At 34.8% G+C, this 23732-nt stretch overlaps 1 protein-coding gene across 4 annotated transcripts; it reads right to left on the bottom strand.

The window, feature by feature from the left end:
- Nucleotides 1–431: 431 nt before the first annotated feature.
- KLRD1 (killer cell lectin like receptor D1) lies at nucleotides 432–22501 on the bottom strand. 4 transcript variants are annotated; one of them, XM_081821213.1, is made up of 8 exons: nucleotides 18047–18362; nucleotides 11837–11912; nucleotides 5937–6035; nucleotides 4494–4586; nucleotides 4287–4349; nucleotides 2616–2767; nucleotides 1656–1759; nucleotides 432–600 (listed from the first exon to the last, which is right to left on the bottom strand). In XM_081821213.1, the coding sequence occupies exons 3-8, from the start codon at nucleotides 5941–5943 to the stop codon at nucleotides 480–482; spliced, it is 540 nt and encodes a 179-aa protein (XP_081677339.1). In that variant the 5' UTR covers nucleotides 5944–6035; nucleotides 11837–11912; nucleotides 18047–18362; the 3' UTR covers nucleotides 432–479. The 4 variants fall into 4 exon arrangements, with proteins under 4 accessions (XP_081677339.1, XP_081677341.1, XP_081677340.1 ...); XM_081821215.1 differs by lacking the exons at nucleotides 11837–11912; nucleotides 18047–18362 and adding an exon at nucleotides 22342–22501; XM_081821214.1 differs by lacking the exons at nucleotides 11837–11912; nucleotides 18047–18362 and adding an exon at nucleotides 6403–6982.
- Between the last annotated feature and the right edge of the window lie 1231 nt (nucleotides 22502–23732).

Genomic DNA, 23732 nt, shown 5'->3' with positions numbered 1-23732 from the left:
GGAAGCTGTCATATGACACTTTAAGCTCTGAATTAAAACATATAGATATATAGATATCTAGAAAGAACTAAGTTCCAGAAAAGTAAAATGAAGATGGGACTTCCAATTTACTATGCCTTACAAAGAACTTAAATGACATTGATATAGGTCATTTGATGCAAATTATTTTATTTGAATTTCTGCAAAGAAAATTTACAAGAATATATGCATAAAATATATTAAATTTAATATTGAACATATGCATTAAATTTCAACAGTCCTGAAATTTTTTACCTTGATGCGTTGTTATTACAGATATAGGTGCACAAATTTCACCAATTTTAAAACATTATTTCAAATATATGAAAATTGTATCACAAGACTTGATTTGAAACATTTTACAGATCCCAGAAGTAGATAATTAGCAATAATATAAGAGGTAAAGTCATGTCCTTATACTACTGAATCTTCACCACCCACCCCTTCCACTCCAAGAAACACTAAATAACTTTTTGTTTACATATAAAACGATATTTATCGTCACAGGGTTCATCCAAAACACTTTGTCTTGCGTTATACATTACGCATTTCTCCGGACTTAATTTTTGAACTAATGGCAATCTGTAATGAAAAATAAAATGTTAACATATGAGAAAAGGAAACGAGAATATCTAGGGATTGTGTTTTTTTATTAAATGATAGAATTTTTTAAAGCACTTGAATGAGATATTAATATATTGAGTCAATTGATTTTTATTCAAGAGCCATGTTTTCACAATTTCAGAGCACAGTATTACAAAACCTCAGCTATTGCCCCAATAATCAACAGCATTAAGGCCAAGGATTTTGTGTTTTTGCTGTTATTAATGGTTTTGATATATGGTATACCTCTATTTTGTTTAAAAATGTACTGGATAATCTAGCCTGGGAAAAGAAATCCAAGCATAAGATTCGTCATTGTCTGATGCTGCACGTCCAATGTTTATGAATGAAAATGAGAACTAAAGATTACAAATATACAGAAAATAACCTCAGAATATTTGAAACATGGGAGTATACTGAAAAATAACAGGCTCAAGAAGAGTAAAAAAAATAATTAATATGTTATTTTCCCTGGAGAGCTTCTGTGAAGGTAAGCATCTGTATATGCACATACTCATCCAAGTGCTTATACAAAGCAAAAAAAAAAAAAAAATCAAAAGCTGTTTAATGGTCACAAGTACACTAACTTCATGTCAGTTGAGCATAAATTTGGATGATCTAGATGGAGCTAAAATTGTTAGATCTCCTTTCTTTTCTGTATTTTCATGCCTTAGACAGGTTAACCTAGCTACAGTGCTCCCAAATGTTACAGTCTCTGGTGAGATCTATAGATAAACTCATAAAAGAGTAAAAAGAGGGGCACCTGGGTGGCTCAGTCGTTAAGCGTCTGCCCTCGGCTCAGGTCATGATCCCAGGGGCCTGGGATCGAGCCCCGCATCGGGCTCCCTGCTCCACGGGAAGCCTGCTTCTCCCTCTCCCTCTGCTGCTCCCCCTGCTTGTGCTCTCCCTCTCTCTCTCTCTCTAAGTCAAATAAATAAAATCTTAAAAAAAAAAAAAAAACTCAACTAAAAAGACCTTAAAAAAAAAAAAAAGAAAGAAAGAACTAAAAGGAAACTTGGCTGCCAGAAACTTACAGATCTTGGGAGACACTGGAGCCATCTTCCCACAACCAGGCATCACATTCTTTATGGTAAGAGAGTCCAATCCAGTAAAAATATTTACTGGAGCTCATAAAATGCTGATTGGAAACAAAGACAAACACATTAATCAAACTTGAATCTATTCTGGGAATAATGTACTTTGAAGAAAGTGTCAGCATCAGATTTAGCTTTTTAATCATACAAACTGAAATAATTTTTAATGTCCAGTTTAGAAAGTATAGTCACATGCCTCATATTTCTTCCTTTTCTTCCTTATGTTATTTATTCCCTAATTTCCACAAATATTCATTTAAGGTATAGAAATAAATGCCACAAAATATCACTTCTTAAAGGAATAAGACATTAGAGGGAAGTAAGAGTTTTCATGGAACACCTCCTTCAAAGAAGATTAAATCAAATTTGATCCCACATCAACAGTATCTTGAGGATATATTTCATAGATATAGTCTACTTAATTTATACTCAGGACAGGTTCGTCATGCAGCTATAGAAATTTTTCACTTTTTCTTAAATTGGGTAATTTTTTGATCATACTCTCCGTACTTATCACACATTATATCCCAGAGTGATGACAAAAGATATAATTACAAAAGAAATTATAAATTTAATTAATGAACTAAAAATTATGAAGTTATTTTATTAGTCTTTGAATAAAAATAATGGCCTATTATTCGTTCTTTGAATTATCTCTAAAATGTTCCTTGTGCTTTATCTGGAATGTAACTTGATTTTTATTCCTATAATATAAATCTTTGAGAAATTTTATGTAGGTTTTATAATGATTGTTTCAAGATATAGCAAATTAGTAAGTCATTAGTTCAAATAATAACAATCCACTTACTATAATTAAAGACAAACAAAGTATTCAGCTTACTTAGGTAGCATATTTCCCTAGGTCAAAGAAAAGGTAGGAAACCAGAATTAAATACATGCCAATTTATCTCCGTTTTCAATCTGAAGTAGACTGGAATTCTGAGAAACACAGAAATCACGACTCTCTTTCCAGGTTTTTAATTCACCAGAAAAGAAGTAGCAGTTGCAGTGGTACCCAATCCACCCTTTTGGGCAAGAACAACAGTTAGAGCCTAAGAGAAAAAAAAAACAACAACACATGACTTATGACATTCAATTTTTTCAATGCTATTTACTCATTCAAAAATCATTTGTTATTTCTTCACTATTTTCCACAAATATTCTTTGAGAATCTACTACACATACTATAGTTCAGGGGCTATTAATGTGAACAAGTCAGACATAACCCTTTTTCCTAATAGAGATTATATTTGAGATATAGAGTCAGAACTATATAATTTCCAATCATTTATCTATTATATTTAATGATAATTTTGGTAAGTATACACAAGAATAAGTCAGTATGTTAAAACATTGGGTAGCGGAGTATAAATTGGAGGGTGGCTAAAGAAACTTTTTGAGGAAGTGCCCCCAAATTGAGCTCTGTTGTGTAAATAGGAATAAACTAGATTAAAGAGATATTTAAAGGGAAATATTTTAGCATATTTCCCGAGACAGAAAAGAATATAGCACAAATTGGAGAATTCTGATGTTTGGATATTTTATTTTCAAAATAGAGATAAATAAAACAATTAGCTTGAAGTCTAATACTACAGTTTACCAGTGATGGGTCTTGAACATTTACTATCCTCAGTGATAAAAGTCAAGACACATGGTAGGCACTCAAATCTTTGTCAAGTGAATGGTTCTGAAGGGTAGGGTGGAATGGTGGTTACTAGGAGCTGGAGAGTGGGGTAAATGAAGAGATGTTGGTCAAAGGGGACAAACTTCCAGTTAGAAGGTGAATAAGTTCTGGGGATCTAATGCACACAGTTATGATTATAGTTAGCAATACTGTATTATACACTGCAAGTTGCTAAAAAAGTAGATCTTGAATGCTCTCACCATAAAAAAAGAAATGGTAATCATGTGACATGATAGAGGTATTAGTAAATGTTATGGTAGTAATCATATTGCAACATATAAGTGTATCAAATCAACCTGTTGATTACTTTAAACTTACACAGCATTATATGTCAATAATATCTCAATACGGATGGAAAAAATGCAAAGGGGAAAAAGATAAATAAATATGATCACAGAAGATGGCGAGACAATTTGGAGACCATTTGCAAAAAATACCTTAAAAAATGGACTTTGAGCTGGCTTTCACTGGATAAGTAGGGTGTAAAATAACAGAAATCTGTGCACTATATTCTGAGACATGCAAGACGCAGAAGCAAAGGTAAAGAGATATAAAAGTATGAGCTATGAGCAAACCAGCAGGTAATTAGGATTAACCATAGTATTTACTGTAACTTATATTTGTTATTTAAACATGAGCACTCATATAGGAAAAAAATGTCATTTCAGGCTAATATTTTCCTTATGACTTAAATATATAAATGATCCATGTTCAATGTAATTTAATGCTTTTTACATTAGAGAATAATGAAATGTTACTATCCTACAATTAGTAGGTAAACTTGCATTACTAAGTGTACTATTCCATTATGCTCTGTGTGAGAAAAACAAGAAACTGTCTATTTCATCCTCTACCAACACTAAGGTTTTCCAAAGTATGGAACCTACCTTTCTGGAGTTCTGTGATTGCATCTGGAGACAATGTTGGCTGAATACTGTGTTTAGGATATACTGTAAGAAATGATTAAAAATTTACTTCATTAGATACAAGCTTATGAAATAATAAAATACTACACATTAATAAAATGAAACCTTTGCATTAAATGGTTTCACCACAGTTATGGTCTTTATACAAACTTGCCTAGAAAAACTTACAATCTTTCAACAAAATTCCCATAGTAGCCATCAAAAAAAGGCAGATTACTCCTAAGATCCCAGAAATCAAATTCCAGGGAGTGGTCTGAGAAGCTGTAGTGAAAGAGAGATACAGTGGTTATTTAAAGAACAAAGGCAGGAGCTGAAGATCTTAAAAGCAACATGGTGAGAGAGAATCTAAAACATTCTTTGATTTGATAACCCAATCATCTTGCCAATGAAACACTGGAAAATGAAAATATTCCCATCAGAACTCGCCCCAATACCCAAATTTTTATGTGGTATAATATATTCATTACTGAGATTATCTATAACTTTTCTCCTTTACCAGTCCTGTCCCCGTAAAGTGGACTTACCATTTATTTCTTAATTCCACAAAGAAGCTTAGGGATCTGGAGTAAGAAGACATCAGCAGGCATCAGGTTGTGTTTTATGGGCTTACGTAACAGGTATTTATTTTCTCAACAAGAATCACAAGATAATATGATTCCCATTAAGTAGATAAGAAAACTTAAGGTCACTACATCAAAAACTAATGATGTATGGTGACTAACATAACAAAATAAAATAAAATTAAAAAAAAAGAAAACTTAAGGTCCATTAATAATGTTATTTTCTCCAGATACCAAAGCTAGTAAGTATCCAAGTCAGAAATCAAATGAAAGTTTGTCTACCCAGAGTCTTTTACTTAGCAAATTCTGCCATTGGCACAATAGTATACTTGGAAATGTGCCCTTCTATTCATCTTAGTGCATTCTCTACCTAAGAAATATCTGGCTGCTTGTAGCTTTGTAGAGGTTTTTTTTATAGGGAAGATAAGACATAGGAGCACTCCGGACCTGGTGTGATGTATGGGTAATACCTTGGGGACCTGAATTCTTTTCACAGTACATTAAATTATGATATATAAGCAACCATTTTTTACAAGAACATTATGCTTTTTCATACCAAAAATTACTGCTTATTGGCATTTACCCTAAAATAATTTAATGTTAGGAGATTTGGCATTAACATTAGCATACTCCCAAAGAGTCACTAACAGTCCAACGTGTCAAACTATTAATCTAGGTGATTTGGGGTGTCACAGCACAAATGGTAAATTTTTAAAAAACACTTGTAAGCATTGTCACTAATACTTGGCATTCTCTATTTACTTTGGTGCTGGCATTATGTTGTTCATAATTTAACCTGGTAAATTCAGTTTACATTCAGAGTTTAGAGCTATCCCCGTCAGAAGCCACTCTTTAAACCTGCTGGAAAATCTTCACAAAATCTTTTCTAAGTTACAGATAAAGAATCAGAAGTGGAAAGCGCTGATACATAGAAAGCCTAAAAATGTCTACTTTTTCCTATAAAACACTGCCCTGAAATTAGCCATATCCCTGAGATGCCTTTTCTGTTTCATTTCATTTTTTTAAATTTTATGACTCGGGCCTCACATACCTGCCATGAGAAATGATCCAGTATCGATGCCAACAAGGCACAATGTGTGCTTAATCAAGAAGGATGGTGTTGTGTTGGTTCACAGAGCTGAGCCGGAAGCTAAACAATCCAGAAGTCACGCCCATAAAGAAATTTAAAAGAAAAAAAGAGAAAAATTATTTATTTGAACAATGTTCTTGAACCTTCTATTGGTGAATGTATCATATGAACAAGAAGCAGTAAAGTCTCTAGCTTCTAAAATGTTCCAGGAACCACAACACAGGAAATTACCACAGTACATGTGTAATGCAAACCCTCTGACTATCATAAAAGAAAATGAGTGGGATTTTTTTTTTTAATATGTGAATATCAAAGTCATCTTAAAACATCATTTGGAAAACAGGACATGTATGGTTTTCATCCTTTGAGTTTACTGGGAATCTAGGTAGATTTTTTTTATCCTGTTAAACTGTTATCCTGGGGGCACCTGGGTGGCTCAGTCGTTAAGCGTCTGCCTTCGGCTCAGGTCATGATTCCAGGGTCCTGGGATCGAGCCCCGCATCGGGCTCCCTGCTCTGCGGGAAGCCTCCTTCTCCCTCTCCCACTCCCCCTGCTTGTGTTCCCTCTCTCACTGTGTGTCTCTCTGTCAAATAAATAAAATCTTAAAAAAAAAAATTGTTATCCTGCTTCCTTTGTTTTCTTGCCTCAAATTTCACACCCTGAGGCTCTACCTTGAGGGCAATTTTACAAAACTGCCTTGGTGTTACCTGAGGTTAAACTCAAAAAAAGACTTCAGAAGAGCACCAGAACTACCTGACACTTAACAAATTATGGGAGAAAGTGGAGCCATTCTCCCAAAACCAAGTACTAAGTGAATGTCTGACCTAAGATGGTAGGGAGTTCATAAAGCCCTGGTTAGAAACACAGTGGAACATATAAAATAAATCCCAGTCCCTGCAGGCCCAATTACACAAAGAGTCACAGATTTATTTTTGCCTATGCAAATCTGGGCACATTGCATTTTGAGTAAAGTAAATGAATGCCATCAGACTCCGTTATTTAACCTCATGCTCCAACATGATTTTCTCTTATAATAAGCAAGTAATCACATGACTCATTTCTCTCCCTCTTCCTCCCCCTCTCTTTCTGCCCATTCACTTATGGTTTATAAATCACCACCAAACTGTACTCATCTTAGGAGACATCAGAACATAAATGTCTTAAGCAACACTTTCTTCCTAAGTAATTAGATGTCCCCTCTTGGGACATTTGAATTTAATGAAACTTTGTGAATAAAGCATGTGCGTATGTCTATAGTTTATTTTTTAAAATTTTATTATGTTATGTTAATCACCATACATTACACCATTAGTTTTTTTTACCACAATTTTTTTTATTATGGTATGTTAATCACCATAAATTACATTATTAGTTTTTGATGTAGTGTTCCATGATTCATTGTGTGCGTATAACACCCAGTGCTCCATTCAGTACGTGTCCTCTTTAATACCCATCACCAGATTAACCCATCCCCCCACACCCTTCCCCTCTAGAACCCTCAGTTTGTTTCTCAGAGTCCATAGTCTCTCATGGTTCGTCTCCACCTCCGATTTCCCCCCCTTCATTTTTCCCTTCCTGCTATCTTCTTTTTTTTTTTTTATAGTTTCTAAAGTCAGCAAAAGTTTTAAATGCAGCCATAGCAAGAACTTTTTTTTCTTAAAAGGATGGACTAGTTTTTATATTCATACCTCTAATATGGCTCCACATCTTATTTCAGAGATGCAAAAAAGCCCCATTATTTTAAAACAAATGGTATAAATGAGTTAAAATTGTTATGATTCAAAACAAGTTTAATTGGTTGTTGAATAAAACAATGAATAAAATGAAATTCTACTCTATTTTAAAGCCACATGTTAGAGTTATGATTACCTATTTTATCTCCAAGCACCTAAAGTATGAAACATGAACCTAATCACTTTATTTAAATGAAACATCACCTGGTAAGAATATGTATTTTTATTCATAATTAAAACAATTTATTTTCATAGGAACACAGGTGTCTGTATTTTAATATTTCATAATGGTCTATTTTTATTCATTGTAAATTTTCATAAGAGTTTCTTAACCTTTTCCCAGAAACCTGAATTTTATGCTATTCATGTAATTTGGTAAGGCACCTTATGTCAGTTTTATAATAACTATTTTAAGGTACAAGGAACAACCAGATAATTTGTTCAAATGTTCATTCAATAACCTAACAATCAAATCAAAAACATTCACCTTAATCTTGAAGTGTTTTTCAATGTCACCCAAAGGAAAATGTGTGACACTCAGTTTGAGAAAATATTGATTCATCTCTACTCTCTAACTGAAATACCCTAAAACTCTAAAATATAACAATACACCAATTCAATCAATCCTCAAGCACAGGAGACCCCAGCTCTCTCTCATTTGTGCTTCATTACAAAGGAGGTAGCCCTTGAATCTATTCCCAATCCACTCTGGAACAGAACAGAGAAACAGAGGAGGGAGAGATGACTTCAGAAAGAAAAAGGACTCATATTAAAATTGAAATTTGAGCATGAGCTTGTAGGATAAATTGGACTTGGAAATACAGAACTGTGGTTACAGTGAGAGTAGATAACAGACATGCCTCAAACCAATACCTAAATAAGATGGAAAAAATTCAACACACATATTTTCTTCCCATCTTTTTAAATAAAATATACATTTTGAAAAGTTATAAAAGCAAAAATTCTAATGAATTATCAAAGGCAAGACCTGCAACTACCACCCCCATCAAGAAATAGAACATTTCCAGCACCCCCAAGATCTTTCCTCACTTAAACTAGTACTACTACTCTCTTTCTCCTTCCGGATATCACCACCATCTTGACTCCAAAACTATCTTAACCTCAAATGCAAACCATAGTTTAGTTTTGCCCATTTCTTAAATTTATATAACTAGAACAACATAAAATAAACTCTTCTGTTTCTAGCTTATTTTCCTCACATTCTTGAGAGAGTCATCCAAGGATCCCTCTCCATCTTGTTGAAACTGACTAGGCCATGTGCAAATTACTGTGGCTAGTGGATAAGACACATTGATTGGTTTGAATCAGTTGGGGTCTAATTTGGACACTGGAGTGGGGTCAACTTTACTCAAAACAAAATGAATAGTAATGATCATCTAAAGGAAATCTAAAGCACTAAATTTCTAGAAAGATGAACTTTGGGAATTTGTTGACCCCTTTCAATAATTTTTAGTTTTTGTTTGTTTGTTTGTTTTATTTCCTTTATTTTTTTCTTAAAATAGGTCTTTATGAATGAGTCTACCACTGATCAACATGTAAAACTTTATTTTGAAGCACAGAAAAAGAGTGAACTTCTTATTGTGTACCAATTATAATCAATTCAAGTCCAGATTCATCAAGAAACAGTGTTATAAAGATGAGCAATGACTTCCATGAGCTTTGATTTGAAAACATTTAGCACATCCACCATCTCTGAATTTACTATTTTTTTTAAGTAGGCCCTACTACACCCAGTGTGGGGCTCGAACTCATGACCCTGAGATCAAGACCTGGGCTGAGATCAAGAGTCAGGTGCTTAATCTACTGAGCCACCCAGGTGCCATGAATTTACTATTTCTGAGGTGGAATGAATATTTTATTAAAGAATATAACAGGGCGCCTGGGTGGCTCAGTTGGTTAAGCGACTGCCTTCGGCTCAGGTCATGATCCTGGAGTCCCGGGATCGAGTCCTGCATCGGGCTACCTGCTCAGCAGGGAGTCTGCTTCTCCCTCTCCCGCTCCCCCCTCTTGTGCTCTTTCTCTCTCTCACTCTCTCTCTCAAATAAATAAATAAAATCTTTAAAAAAAAAAAGAATATAACAGAATTTGACTTTAGAGAGAGGATAGTGTAGTTGAGACATAAGAAAGTGAAAAGAAGATAGCTAGTGCTAATACCAAGAGAATACACTATCTTCTGTTAACCTCTTTTTTTTTTCACTTTTTATGTTGCAATGCTTATAGATTGACATAAAAGTGCAAAATTAATAAGTACAGGTAGTTCCCTGGTACCCTTCATTCAGTTTTCCCCATGGTAATATCTTACACAATTAGAGTATAATATCAAATCCATGACATTGACATTCATACAATCCATAAACTATTCAGATTTCACCAGCTTTGTATGCACTTATTTGCTTGAGTGTGTGTGTATGTGTATAGTTTTATGCAATTTTGTCTTGTGTATAAATTTGTGTAACCACTATCATATAATCTCTGTTTTTATATTTTAGAAAGTAATTACCACCATTTATTTTGTTACTCTGAAGTTTGGTTGTTAAAGAAAAGACAAAGTAAATGACTGGAACTTTTCCTTTGTTTACCAATTTTCATTTTAATAAGTTGATTTAGTGGGGGAAAAATTTAACATTTATTGAGCAAATATCACGTCTATTCTACTGTTTAATTGAATGTCTCATTAAGTGTATGAGTACACATTTACCAGTATCAGTACATTTAATTCTAGTAAAATATTTGAGCACTCTACTGTTTCATTGATGTAGAAATTTGTTAACACATCAGAAATTCTGTTTTATCCAATACTTTCTTTAATGTAAAGATTATACAAGTAAACATAGCAATAGGAAATCATTTAAATTTTTCCCACCTTTGAATATTCTTGTCCCACAGTTAAAGATCCTGACATCACTTTAAATTGAGTAACCAGATTGGTCATTCAGTTCCACCAATAGAGCTTTCCTAAGAGTTGACCAGAATTGTTTCTTACAGGATCTTGCTCTGGCCTTCTCTAAGGAGTTGAGATGATCATTTTGTAGCTCCATCAAGTGAGGAAATATTTGCCATTAGTAGAAATGCTGATTTTTCAGTTCTTATTCAATACCTTGTTTTAATTTGATCTCGGGTTTTTTACCCAGTATCTGTGCAATTATATTATGGGTTTTAGATACTGCATTGTTGTTTTGACAAGTAGGGTATCATTTTACAGTTGTGATTTAAATGACCATTTAAATTCAATCATGGATATTAACCAAAGATGTTATACAAGAATGTTTCCCTTTTTTCCCATGAAATTAAAAGTACCAGGAAACTCCTACCCATCAAAAGAAGTAGAAAAACAAGCAACAAAACCAAAGAAACAATCAACTCTGCATCTGGTTCAGGAAGAGCTTATTCAGATTCAGATGAAAGAAAAAATAATAATGTGAAGGTTTTGGGTATATTTAGATTTTTCTCAGCACTTGAGCCTCCCTAATAGCTGTTTTATAAAGTAAGATGTCTACACGGGAAAAGAAGCATTCAAAATAATGTCCTAATCGGTAACATAGATTTTGGATAAAACATTGGCAATCTCTGATTATTAAGGGCAGAGAGGGGTTTATAAAACCAGAATGGGGAAAAAAAAACGTACAATTTGTTTCAAAATTTCTTAATCGCAGCCTTTAAAGCATATGTCTTCTAATTACTAAGTCCCATCGCAGGAGACTTCGGTAGAGTGTAAGACCTCATGTAAGAGTCGCAAAGACCTTGTTGGCTGCAGCTGTGGCTTGTCGGTCCCCATGTAGATGGAAACAGTTTGTCTGCGGTGAGCTGTTGGTGGGTCTTTAGGTTCTCACTCTGAAATAACACCCCAAAGTGACACATTGTTTACTTCCTAAAGTCTAAAACTGAAGTATTTTTACTAAATATCTGTGGAACGGCATAGAGCCTCTTTCTTGACTTTAGACAAAAATACATGGATGATAAAACTCTATGATCAGTATCTCTTGATGAAATTTGAGCATAAAGAAAAAATAGGGGAAGTAAAAGAATTCCCTAAGAATAGTAAGACACATAAGTACCAAACAGGAGGTTACTCAGGTCAGTAAAAACCTATCAGTCTGGAAAACTCACCTTTTAGTTTTCATACTGATCTCTTGTCCAGTGAAGATCAAATAACCTATACATTTCCAAAATCCAGTAGCGTGAACTAAATCTGAAGGAAAAGAGGCATATAAAGGATTATTCTTTTTTTTTAAAGATTTTATTTATTCATTTGAGACACAGAGATACAGAGAGAGAGAGAGAGCATGAGCAGGGAGAGAGGCAGAGGGAGAGGGAGAAGCAGGCTCCCTGCTGAGCCAGGAGCCCGATGTGGGGCTCGATCCCAGGACCCTGGGATCATGACCTGAGCCGAAGGCAGACGCTTAACCATCTGAGCCACCCAGGCGCCCCGTAAAGGATTATTCTTAAAAATGTTATAATGTGTCTCTAATTCTTTAGTAGAGAAGTAGTCTTTTATTTATTTATTTGTGATTTTATCAAGTTATACAAAAACAAATATATCGTTTAGGTGGTACATAGATTTGGCAAGAAAAGGAGAGAAAGAAGGAAAGGAGAGAAGAAAGAAAAAAGAAAGAGAAAGAAAGAAAGAAAAAAAGAAAGAAAGAAAGAAAGAAAAGAAGAAAGAAAGAAAGAAAAAGAAAGAAGAAAGAAAGAAAAAGAAAACAGAAGAAAGAAAAGAAAAAAGAAGGAAGGAGAAAAGGAAAGAGGGAAGGAAAGAAAAAAGTTACGAGGGTGGCACAGAAACTATTAACAGAAGCTATTAGACTCAGTTTCCAACATTTCTAACATTCTAGTTTTTCCATTTGTATCATTTTTCTCATTCTGTAATAACGCCAATGATAATGATACCTTACACTTTATTTTCCTTTAAATTCACACAAGTTTCATAATATATTATAATTTTCATATCTAATAATTATCTTTAAAGCAGTTAAATATTTTTCAGTTTACTATATGCCAGGCTTTGTGGTAGATCTTTTGCATAATTTACTTTATTTAGCATTATTTCTTAAGTTATATAGTTGAAAACACAGAGGATTATCAAGGGAAGTATGCTTTAAGTCAATTGCTAGCAACAGCTGAGCCGAGACTCACTAAGCTTTTTCTACCTCTAATAGATCAAAATATAGAGAGTCACTTTTTTTTTTTTTAAAGATTTTATTTATTTATTTTGACAGTGAGAGAGTGAACACAAGCAGAGGGAGTGGGAGAGGGAGAAGCAGGCTTCCCGCTGAGCAGGGAGCCCGACACGGGGCTCGATCCCAGGACCCTGGGATCATGACCTGAGCCGAAGGCAGACGCTCAACGACTGAGCCACCCAGGCGCCCCGAGAGTCACTTTTCATAACTGTAAGATGATGTATATTATTTGTCCTTCATTGTCCTAGTAATTTTGAATCTTCAATTTTTAGATACATAAATAACCATAGATGTATTGGATGCATATTTTCTATATAATAATAACATATATCTGTATATATCTATAAATATATAAATATTTAATGTTTAAGGGCACCTGGGTGGTTTGGTCGGTTAAATGTCTGCCTTCAGCTCAAGTCATGATCCCAAGGTCCTAGGATTTAGCCCCGCATTTGACTCCCTGCTCAGTGGGGAGTCAGCTTCTCCCTCTCCCTCTGTCCCTTCCCCCACCCCTGTCTGTGCTCTCTTTCTCTCAAATAAATAAATTAAATGTTTTAAAAATATATATTTAGTGTTTAATAATACACATAATATTTAATAAATTATAAATATGTAAATATATGCATGCACACATACTAGACTATGTACCATTTATTTTTATGAAGATAAAACCTAGATTTCAACAGATCATTAAACTAGATTGTCACCAAAATTTTGTATAACCTCTAATAGCTTTCAGTTATATGCTTTGCTTCCTGGTTTGCCTGTTTTCATTCTTTCTGTCTTCTAAAAAATATAACTTATTTTTTTAATTTGTCTATATACACTAATATCTATTTGTGAATTTAATGATACTTTCAGATATAAAATAATTCACTTTAAGAGGATATTGGTACCAAAGTGGATGCTTCTTTTTAAAATTTTTTAGGTTTGTTTGCAGTTAGACTTCATAGGAAAAAAAAAAAAGATTTTACCTTGCTCTCTCTTTCTATTCTGTTTGTGTGTGTGTGTGTGTGTGGTGGGAGAGGTGATAAATCTTTAACCAGAAAGATATAAGTGCAAAGTAAACATTATAACTTGTCAGTAGCAATTAAAGATATTTACTATTCACTGTATGTGAATATCATGTTTACAATGTTCCAGGCAGACACTAACAGGTAGAATGATGAGAACAAATGTTATCTCTAATTTTAAGATCTCTGCCTAGTGAAAAGTTTAGAAAATTGTAACTAAATTTTTTAGTAACATAAGAAGGGTGCATCCAACATGCTATGAGATAATAGAGTTAGGTCTGGTAAGTCAGCTTCATGACATGAAGCAGAAAATATAAATTGTCTCAGTTGAGATAAACCTTCTTTGTCAGTGACAAAGACTTTGTTTTTATTTTCCTGTAACCTTAAGATAATCAAAAATTTTTATATTACATATACTACATTTTACAATTTACTTGTTTAACATGAATTTTTCCCGGTTATAGTCACCTTCAGATTGCTGGAAGTTAAAAAAAAGGAACAGAAATAGCCTGTATCCTGATTACTTTCTCCCAAGTCATTTAAATGCAGTTGATGCTCTTAGTCTTTGCAGTGACTGGCATGAGAAGAAAGTGAGTGTTGAGTGTTGTTATTCCACTATGAACACTGTAAGAATGTTGATCAGTAGGCTGAGGTATCCCAGAAGAGTATCATATCTTGGCTATTTGCCTTGTTGTATCATTAAAGTGAAATACTAAGTGTTTTGAAATTGCCATTAGTTAAATCTGAATGAGTTTCATTCTTCCTCTTCAACAGTAAATAGAGAACAGAATCACATTTTCTATTATATGAGAATTATAAATTTTTATGGCTAGAGTAGGAAGAACTTTGATAGAAAAGTAAATTGATACCTGAATATGTTAAAGCCAATATTTTGAAAAAAAAATACTATTTTAAAGATAGTTCATATTGAAATTATTAAGATTTTCCCCAACTCTTATGTTAACAAGCATCAATACTTCCTTTGAAGATATTTCAAGCTAAACTCAATGTCTTTACTTCAGGAATATTCCTGGGTAGCTGCTAAGTGCCAGACACTCTTTTGGATGCTTTGAATACAATAACCCACAAAAGAAAAAACAATCTGTGTTTTATGGTATTTTAAGTCTATTACAGGAATCTAGCAATAAGACCACACATACGTAAAAAGAGTTTATCAGATGGAGAAATATAAAACAAAGAAGGAGGACTTGAAAAGCTGGGACAGGTGTGAAGTGTGATGATAAAATTTTAAAGCAGATGATGAAGGAAAGCCTCACAGTGAAAAAGATAACTGAGCAGACAGGAAAGAGGTGAGTGAGTGAAGGGATACCTGGGTGGTTCAGTCAGTTAGGCAGCCAACTTTTGATCTCAGCTCAGGTCTTGATCAGGGTTGCAAGCTCAAGCCCCCATTGGGCTCCACACCTGAGTGTGAGCCTACTTGAAAAAAAAAAAAAGAAAAATGAAAAAGAAAAGAGGTGAATGAGCAAACCATGCAGCAGGGGAAGGAGCACTGAATGCTTGTGGCCTCCACAGTTGCAGTGTAAGTACTCATTTGGCTCTTTTATTGACATGAGCCTGCAGCTGTTACTAGGAAATGTACAGTCTAAGCCCAGAAGTGCTTCTCACTTAACCGAGTGAGCCACCCAGGTGCCCCGTTGATTCTTCCAACTGTTTCAATAGCTGAGATTTCAAGCAAATTTGTTATCTTGGATCTCTACTTTTTTTCAGTAGATCCCCTGCTTCATGATTTGTAGCCCCAAGTTATATTCCTAGAATCATCCTATCATTGACCATCCCATTCCACTGAATGCTCACTACTTTTCCCCCCAAAAGGAGATGACTCCCACTTCCGAAGTGGATGCAAAACACTTGTTCCACTTCCAAAAGACCATATATCAGAAAAGAGTAGTTTCTGTCCCATGTTGGGCACTAACAGTAATGAAACAGGACAAACACCACAAAGACACAAGATACAACTCAAGGAAACTCAGGGATAGTAGGATGTACATGGTGCAGAAGACTCTGCTCATACTATAGAGAGGCATGCTTGCCTGGGTACAATCAAAGCCACTGTAGATAGGGCTATGAGAAAGCAATCTTGATTTCATTCAGATTCATATGTTTATAAAGAGGTTGAAGATGTCAGGAAGAATTTTACTTAAGCTAGATTCACAACATCCTACGGTAGGCTAACACTCAGAAAAATACTTAATGCCAAGGGAATAAAAGTCAACAGTGAACAACATCTTTCACCACAGATACAAAAGATATGCATTTAAAAATTAGGGAAACACAACAAAAGGTTACAATAAAATGTTTGGGGTAACAAATTAGGATTTATTATAGATTTCTTATCAGAGATCAATTTATGTCATTTTGAATATTTTTCAGCTCCAAATTTAACCTTTGATATATAAAAACACTGATTTGGTCCTTGAAAATTCCTGAAGGACTAAAGCAATAACTAGTTAATGAATTATTTATATGTTAAAATGTTAATTCTTAGGAGAAAAAGGAAATAATTAGAATTTTCCATGTTCAGGATCAAAATAAATTAATTAAACATATCTATATTCAGGAAGAAACAGTGAGGAAAATGCTAACGGGGGACTTAGAAGACAGAACTTCACAGTTGCACAACCAACCAGGACGTGATTCAGAACAAGCCACCTCTCTAGGTATCAACTGCAGCACTACTAGAGTGCTTAGATCTAAGTCAGCGATTTTCATACTTTTATCTTTTAGAGCAGAACTTTTATATAAATAAAATTTTAAGTTGAGATATAAACCAATAAAATACACAAAACCCAGAAACATTATTACGGAAGCCAGGGCTACCCTCCCATTTAACTCTCCCCACACTTGCCTTGGAGGATCTAAGGTTGCTACTTTTAAAACTTATAAGCAACTTATTTAGATGATCAACATCCATTCTAACATTCAAAATCTATGATTTTTTATTGAAGTATAGTTAATGTACAATATTATATTAGTTTCGGGTGTACAATATAGTGATTCAACAATTCTATGCATTACTTAGTGCTCTTCATGGTAAGTGTACTCTTAATCCCCATCACCTATTTCACCCATCCCCCCCACCCATCTCCCCACTGGCAACCACCAGTTCTCTATATTTAAGAATTTGTTCTTTTTGTTGTCTCTTTTTTTTTTCTTTGTTTGTTCTTTTTCTTTGTTTCTTAAATTCTACATGAGTGAAATTATATATTTATTTGTTTTAATACTCACAATTTAGTAGATCTGCTTGAACTATATTCCTATTTCTAGATTTTGCTTGATTTTTTTTTTTCTGAACCAGACCAATACAGTGAATATAAGTCCTTTTTGATTGAATTAAATTCTATAAAGAATCTGAACCCATAACATTGTAAACATCAGGCTTGGACTGTTTTACTATCTTTGCATATCTGGCTCTTAATATCAATGGGCCACAGCAGACGTTCATGGTTAGTTTTCACATGTATTGACTCAAGACTAAATTGATAATTGATTAATATGTGTAGCAGATTGTTATAATGTGACCCCCAAATACTATCTTCTTGTATTCATGCCCTTGTGCCCTTCCCTTCCATTTTAAACCTGAACTGACCTCGTTACTTGCCTTGACCAATAGAATGTGGTGGACATGATGTTTCTTTCTCAAGTTCTCTAACCAAGCTCTTAAGAGGCCCTGAATCTTTTTCTCTCTTGTGAAGAACTAAGTTACCAAGCAGTCTGGGTTATCATGCTGGCAAGGCTACATGGTGAGATGGGTCACAGAAGATGAATAGCCATGAAGGGAAAGAAGTCTTTGACAATAAAGACCAAGGAGAGACAGGCCTCAGCCTTGCAGCCATCTTAGCTGAAGGGCAAGACAGAATTAATGGAATCATGGAGGCTTCCATCCCAATAGCAGCTCCATGAATGAAGCCGGCCAACATTATATGGAACAGAAAGAAGAACTATCCCATCTGGGCGCTTCCCAGCCAACCCACAGAAACATGAGAAACAAAATATTTGTTGCTCTAAGCCATTAAACTTTGGTGTGGTTTGACACAGCAATAGATAACCAAAACAGTATGAGATACACAAGTAGTTTCAAAGGCTCTCTCAAAGAAAAAAGAACTTACCCATTTGAAATCTTTACACTGTCTTGTTCCACTATTTTCTCTAAGAGTTGTATGTCCTTTCATTCCTTCACATACATCATTTTTACATATGTTATCTAAAGCATTTCAAAGAAATCTATCACATCTTATCTAGTCAGGACACTTCAGTTTCATTTCAATTTTAATTAAAATTTTAATTTTAGTACATTCTTAGTTTCAGTCACATCACACATATAAAATATATTCAAAAAGTAACATTATTTGTACATTAAACCTAATAAAATGTTTAATTTAAAACAAGGATTATGGAGCAGTCATTATTTGGAATCAGTAACAGATCTGATTCATTAATCACAGATTTTCTTTAACTTACCTTCATATCTAAAGTGTCTTGTTGATTGTTAATCTCTATCTCCTCTGGTCCTGTCTTTAGCATTTTCCTTGTGCTGTATGATATTTCATCTTAATATGATCACTATTACATACCTATTTTCTTCTTTTCATTTACAATTTTATTTCATTCTATTTCCCTTTATTTTTTTACAAATATAAATAATAAACTTTAAAATATAATCGAGGCATGCCTGGGAGGCTCAATTGGTTTGAATGACTGACTCTTGATTTTGGCTCTGGTCATGATCTCAGGGTCCTGGGATGGAGCCCCAAGTCAGGCTCCACACTTAGCAGGGAGTCTGCATGAGGATTGTCTCTCCCTCTCCCTCTGCCCCTCCCCCTGCTCATTCTCTAAAGTAAATAAATAAATCTTTAAAAAAAATAAAATATATTCGAATAAATTTTCTCTGAACTCTAATAGTAGATCTAATACTTGTTTAAAACTGTGTTAAAAAATTAACAATAATGAAAAGCATATATCAGGATTACAGTTATGTTTAAAATGGTAGCAGTTTTCTTTTGTTTTTTTTAGATTTTATTTATTTGAGAGAGAGAGAGAGAGAGAGCACAAGTGGGGGGAGGGGCAATGGGAGGGGGAGGAGCAGACTCCCTGCTGAGCAGGGAGCCCGACATAGGACTCATCCCAGAACCTTGGGATCATTACCTGAGCGGAAGACAGACGCTTAACCAACTGAGCTACGCAGGCATCCAGTAGCAGTTTTCTAACAATAAAATTTGACGTCCATTTTTTTTTAATGGAAAAGTAAAAGATGAATTTGGATGATTTTATATTGTAATTTTCTTTCCGTCCCCTCCCTTTGTTGTTTTCAGATATCATTAAAACTAAAAGATAATTGAATGGCACATGATAATGTATCAAGACAGCTTGCATGGTTAATATCTACATTGTTCAAATAAAAGAATAAAAACATTTTTATGAGAACATGTTAGTTCTGACTGAGCCAACTAGAGTTTGAGATAAAAGATTTTTCTTCCCATTTGATCTGTTGTGTGAGTTTATAATTAATGAGTCTAAGCTATTTTTTTTCTCATTTTTCTCCTTAAATGAGATGCACTAATTACAGGTAAAATTCTGTATTCAAACTACTCACTGAATTGAATTGGCCTCAGCCAACATAGTGAATAAAACAGCATGAATAGGGGCACCTGGGTGGCTCGGTCTTCAAGCGTCTGGCTTGGGTTCAGGTCATGGTCCCAGGGTCCTGAGATCGAGCCCCACATTGGGCTCCCTGCTCTGCGGGAAGCCTGCTTCTCCCTCTCCCACTCCCCCTGCTTGTGTTCCCTCTCTCACTGAGTCTCTCTCTGTCAGATAAATAAATAAAATCTTTAAAAAAAGAAAACAGCATAAACAACAGAGCTTCATAGGCTTAGCATTGGAATATGAAAGATCTAGATTCAAAGCTAAGCTCTACCACTTTCTAGCTTGGTGAATTAAATAAATTACAACTACTCAGCCAGAATTTCATAATTTCTAAAATTATATGTTTAACTCATTGGTTTGGGGATGACTAAATAAAATGAGTGTAAATTACAGCGTACAAAATAATTATGCTGACCTACAAAAGATAAATGGTGTTGTATTAGTAGTAGCCAGATGAAAAGGACAAGATAAATGCAGATATCATACAGAAGACAAAATAGGAAGATCACTAATTCCTCCCTTTCATGGCAGAATGTGGAGTTCTGTAGTTGCTGATATCGCAAGTGTTCTGCATGTCAGATAAATAGTAAAGGTTATTCCCCACCTGCTGGCCATTTCCCTTTCTGCAACCACCAACAGTTGTCTGGACAACAAACAGTCCTGGAGTCATTCAAAGGAGATGTCACGCTGGATTTATGCTCATTGATGTGAATACCATTTCTCATCACACCTTTGAAGTTGCAGGAAATACTGAAAGTATAGGGGACATTAAGCTATAGATAAGAAAAAAATAAGCAAGATTCTGAGCTGGTTCAGAGGGCAACAAGTACTACTCTGAGAATGGGAACTAGAGAATGAGGACAGAGGGGCAGGAGGGTGAGGAAAGCACACTTTGCTTTTGTCACTGAAATCACTGTTTAGATTTGGAACCAGTCTTTTTTCTGGACACCAGTAAAGTAATGAGGAAACTCAAGGACCTGGATAGGAGTTTAGTATCTCCCTCTCATTTGAATGAAAAGTGGCCCATTGATGTGCTTTTGATTTTTGGTGTTACTGATGTTTCCTCTAGATGGATTCAAACTTTATGAAAATAAATGTTTATTTTTTAAATAATAATGTCCATAACAAAGGTATAGAAAATTAAAAAACTGAAACAAGCTAGAATTAAAGTTATTCTGATCATTTCCTGATAATACCCCTCCAGTGGAGACTCATACGATGTTACAGTCTGTTACTGACAATAGCTGGAGTTTGACAATATTCTATCAGTTTTAAAACTTCTAGAGTTGTAGACAAAAGTTCCAAAACTTGAAGACCGTGAAAGGCATGGGCCTATTTTTATTTTTTTTTAAGATTTTTATTTATTTATTTGTCAGAGAGAGCACAAGCAGGGGGAGCGGCAGGCAGAGGGAGAAGCAGGCTCCCTGCTGAGCAAGAAGCCCAATATGGGACTCGATCCCAGGGTCCTGGGATCATGACCTGAGCCAAAGTTCCTGTCGGGATGCCTGGGTGGTTCAGTCAGTTAAGTGTCTGCCTTTGACTCAGGTCATGATCTCAGGGTCCTGGGATCAAGTCCCATATCAGGTTCCCTGCTCATCGGGGAGCCTGCTTCTCCCTCTCCTCCCTGCTCGTGCTCTCTCTCACTGTCTCTCTTTCTCTCAAATTAATAAGTAAAACCTCAAAAAATAAAATAAAAAATAAAATAGCTCCTGTCTTGTCGTTACCTATCTCTGGTAGGCTTGACAGAAAAAAATAATATGAGAGTGGGGATTGTATCTCTTTGGTTTAGTTCTGTATCTACAGCTCCCAGAATCATGCCTAAACCACAGCAGATTTTTAAAAAATAACTATCTGTTTAATGAATGAATGTGTGAATATGGAAATGGAATCAGGTGATAAGTAGATGTATAAAAACTGAATGACACTTAAAAACCAGATGAAGTCTGAAGCAACACAACTGTCTCAGTACCATGGAAATTATGATATCAGTGGAATAAGCTAATGTGAACAAGGCACACAGAGAATCTGGAAAAATAACATATAGCTAAATGAGAAGACAATACAAAGGCAAAAAATATTTTAAAAAAAGAATGTTTAGAATTCAAAACCAATTTCTAATTGATCCCAATCAGATGATCACTTTTTTCCCTTCTTCAGCCTGTTAAACGTGAGGTGTCAAAAGTCAGTAGTTTCAAGTGTCTAAGTCTGGTTCTTTTGTTAGGTCTGTAAACTTGAATGGGTTACAGAACCCCTTTGATATTTATTTTCATCATCAGAAAAGGTAAAATGCAAGGAAGAGTTTATTAGAAATATATTGTAAGAATAGTTTAATGTATCAAAATAAAGATAACTTATAAACACTTTTAACATCTAATAAGTGCTCAAAAACATTAGGATATATACATATATAATGTATATGTAATATATAATGTATATATATTATGGACAGGGGCCATTAATTACATTCAGTTTGGAGATTAAAGTTTTTCAAGAAGGATGTCTGGATTCGGATATGACTCTGGCTCTTCTGGTCAGACTTCATCAGCAGCTCAGTGCACATTATGTGTGTAAAAGTTGCACTTACTGTACAGAATATTTCTAACCACAGACTTGTTGCTGCTTGAAATAACATTTAATGCTTACACTAGCCTTGACGTGACTGTACCATCCTGGGGATGGTAAATGGGTATCGGGCAGAGGAAATAGCATGTCTGCTATTTTGTAACTACTATAAAAGATACTGGGAATCAAAGCAGTTTACCTGGTCATGGAACAGAAGATAAAGTTTAAGGAAGAGATGGGGCTCCTTGGGTGGCTCAGTCGTTAAGCGTCTGCCTCCGGCTCAGGTCATGATCCCGGGGTCCTGGGATCAAGCCCCACATCGGACTCTCTGCTCAGCGGGAAGCCTGCTTCTCCCTCTCCCACTCCCCCTGCTTGTGTTCCCTTTCTCGCTGTGTCTCTCTCTGTCAAATAAATAAATAAAATCTTTAAAAAAAAAAAAAGTTTAAGGAGAAGACGAGACCAAAAGTGAGGTTTGCAAGCCTGGATGTGGAGGTCATTATCACTCTAATGTCATTATCTGTGTCATTATCATGTGGGCAAACGTGACCACGGAAATGACACTAAATTCAGAATTATGACAGCATTTACCCACTAAGAGGGGAGGAAGTTAGAGGAAAGAGCCAAACACAGAGAAAAATAACATGAAGATCATAAATCATGGATTAGACTGTAAATACTGGAGTTATATTTTAGATGAGGTCTTCTTTTATCTGGACTTTTCTTCTGATAGAATGCTTACCAGTAGCATATTTTATAGATGGAAAAGGTAAATAAGTAAGGACACAAAAAAACTAACATTTAAGCTGCCATGGAGAAATAATATGGTTAAATAATACAATACAAAAGTTACTGGAGTGCCTGTGTATATAAAAGTTTGTGAAAAGAATTGTTTTTCCCTGAGCTCCTCCTGAACTGTTATCATAACAACAGTGACTGGAACAGAAAGTTTTCAAAATAGACAGTCGATTTACGTGAGAGGAAAAAGAAGTCAGTATATGGCAAAAATCATTCCAGGAATACCAGTGAATCGGTCATGATTTTGCTGAGTATTTTAAAAAAGCAACCCATTCTTTACAATCGGTAGCAAGACACCATACTTAAATGTTAATTTTATCAAGAACACGATCTAAAGGTGAGAGCTTATTTTGTAAATAGTAAAGTCTTTTTGAAAATAAGAAAATGTTATTCGAATCCAGGTTAACATGCAACATCACTGTCATAGTGTACCAACAACACCAATATAGCCAAAAAATAAGAGAGATGGAGAGACAGAGACAGAGAAATCAAGCAGAATAGATCAGAGGTTGTTCTTGTATACAGTGGTTTCTCACCATTTCTTTAAAAGAGATAGAACTGAAAATTAAGTGATGTGCAAAATACAAATATAGCCCCTAGTCCTGTACCCAAAATCCCTGGAAAGAAATGTATTATGAGATTCACAGTTTTGTCTTTTAAAATATAATCTGTGCATATTCATAAGTTAACAATACTAGTGGAATTTGGTGGTGGTTCACCCTATAACTAAGCACAACAGTATTTCCTTAGCAAAATATATAAAACCAAACTCATAATCGACTGAGTTCAGGTTTT

The sequence above is a fragment of the Leptonychotes weddellii genome, chromosome 5 (genome assembly GCF_054177405.1).
Source record: "Leptonychotes weddellii isolate Sample4059 chromosome 5, ASM5417740v2, whole genome shotgun sequence".
Classification (NCBI taxonomy): domain Eukaryota; kingdom Metazoa; phylum Chordata; class Mammalia; order Carnivora; family Phocidae; genus Leptonychotes; species Leptonychotes weddellii.
The sequence above is the reverse complement of the archived record's forward strand: the minus strand, read 5'-3'. Positions and strand labels throughout refer to the sequence as shown.

Coding starts and splice junctions, on each gene's coding strand:
- KLRD1 (XM_081821215.1), bottom strand. Junction 4,350..4,493: donor GGGAATTTTGTTGAAAGATT/GTAAGTTTTTCT, acceptor CATTTCTTACAG/TATATCCTAAACACAGTATT. Junction 1,760..2,615: donor TTGAAAACGGAGATAAATTG/GCATGTATTTAA, acceptor GTTTCCAATCAG/CATTTTATGAGCTCCAGTAA.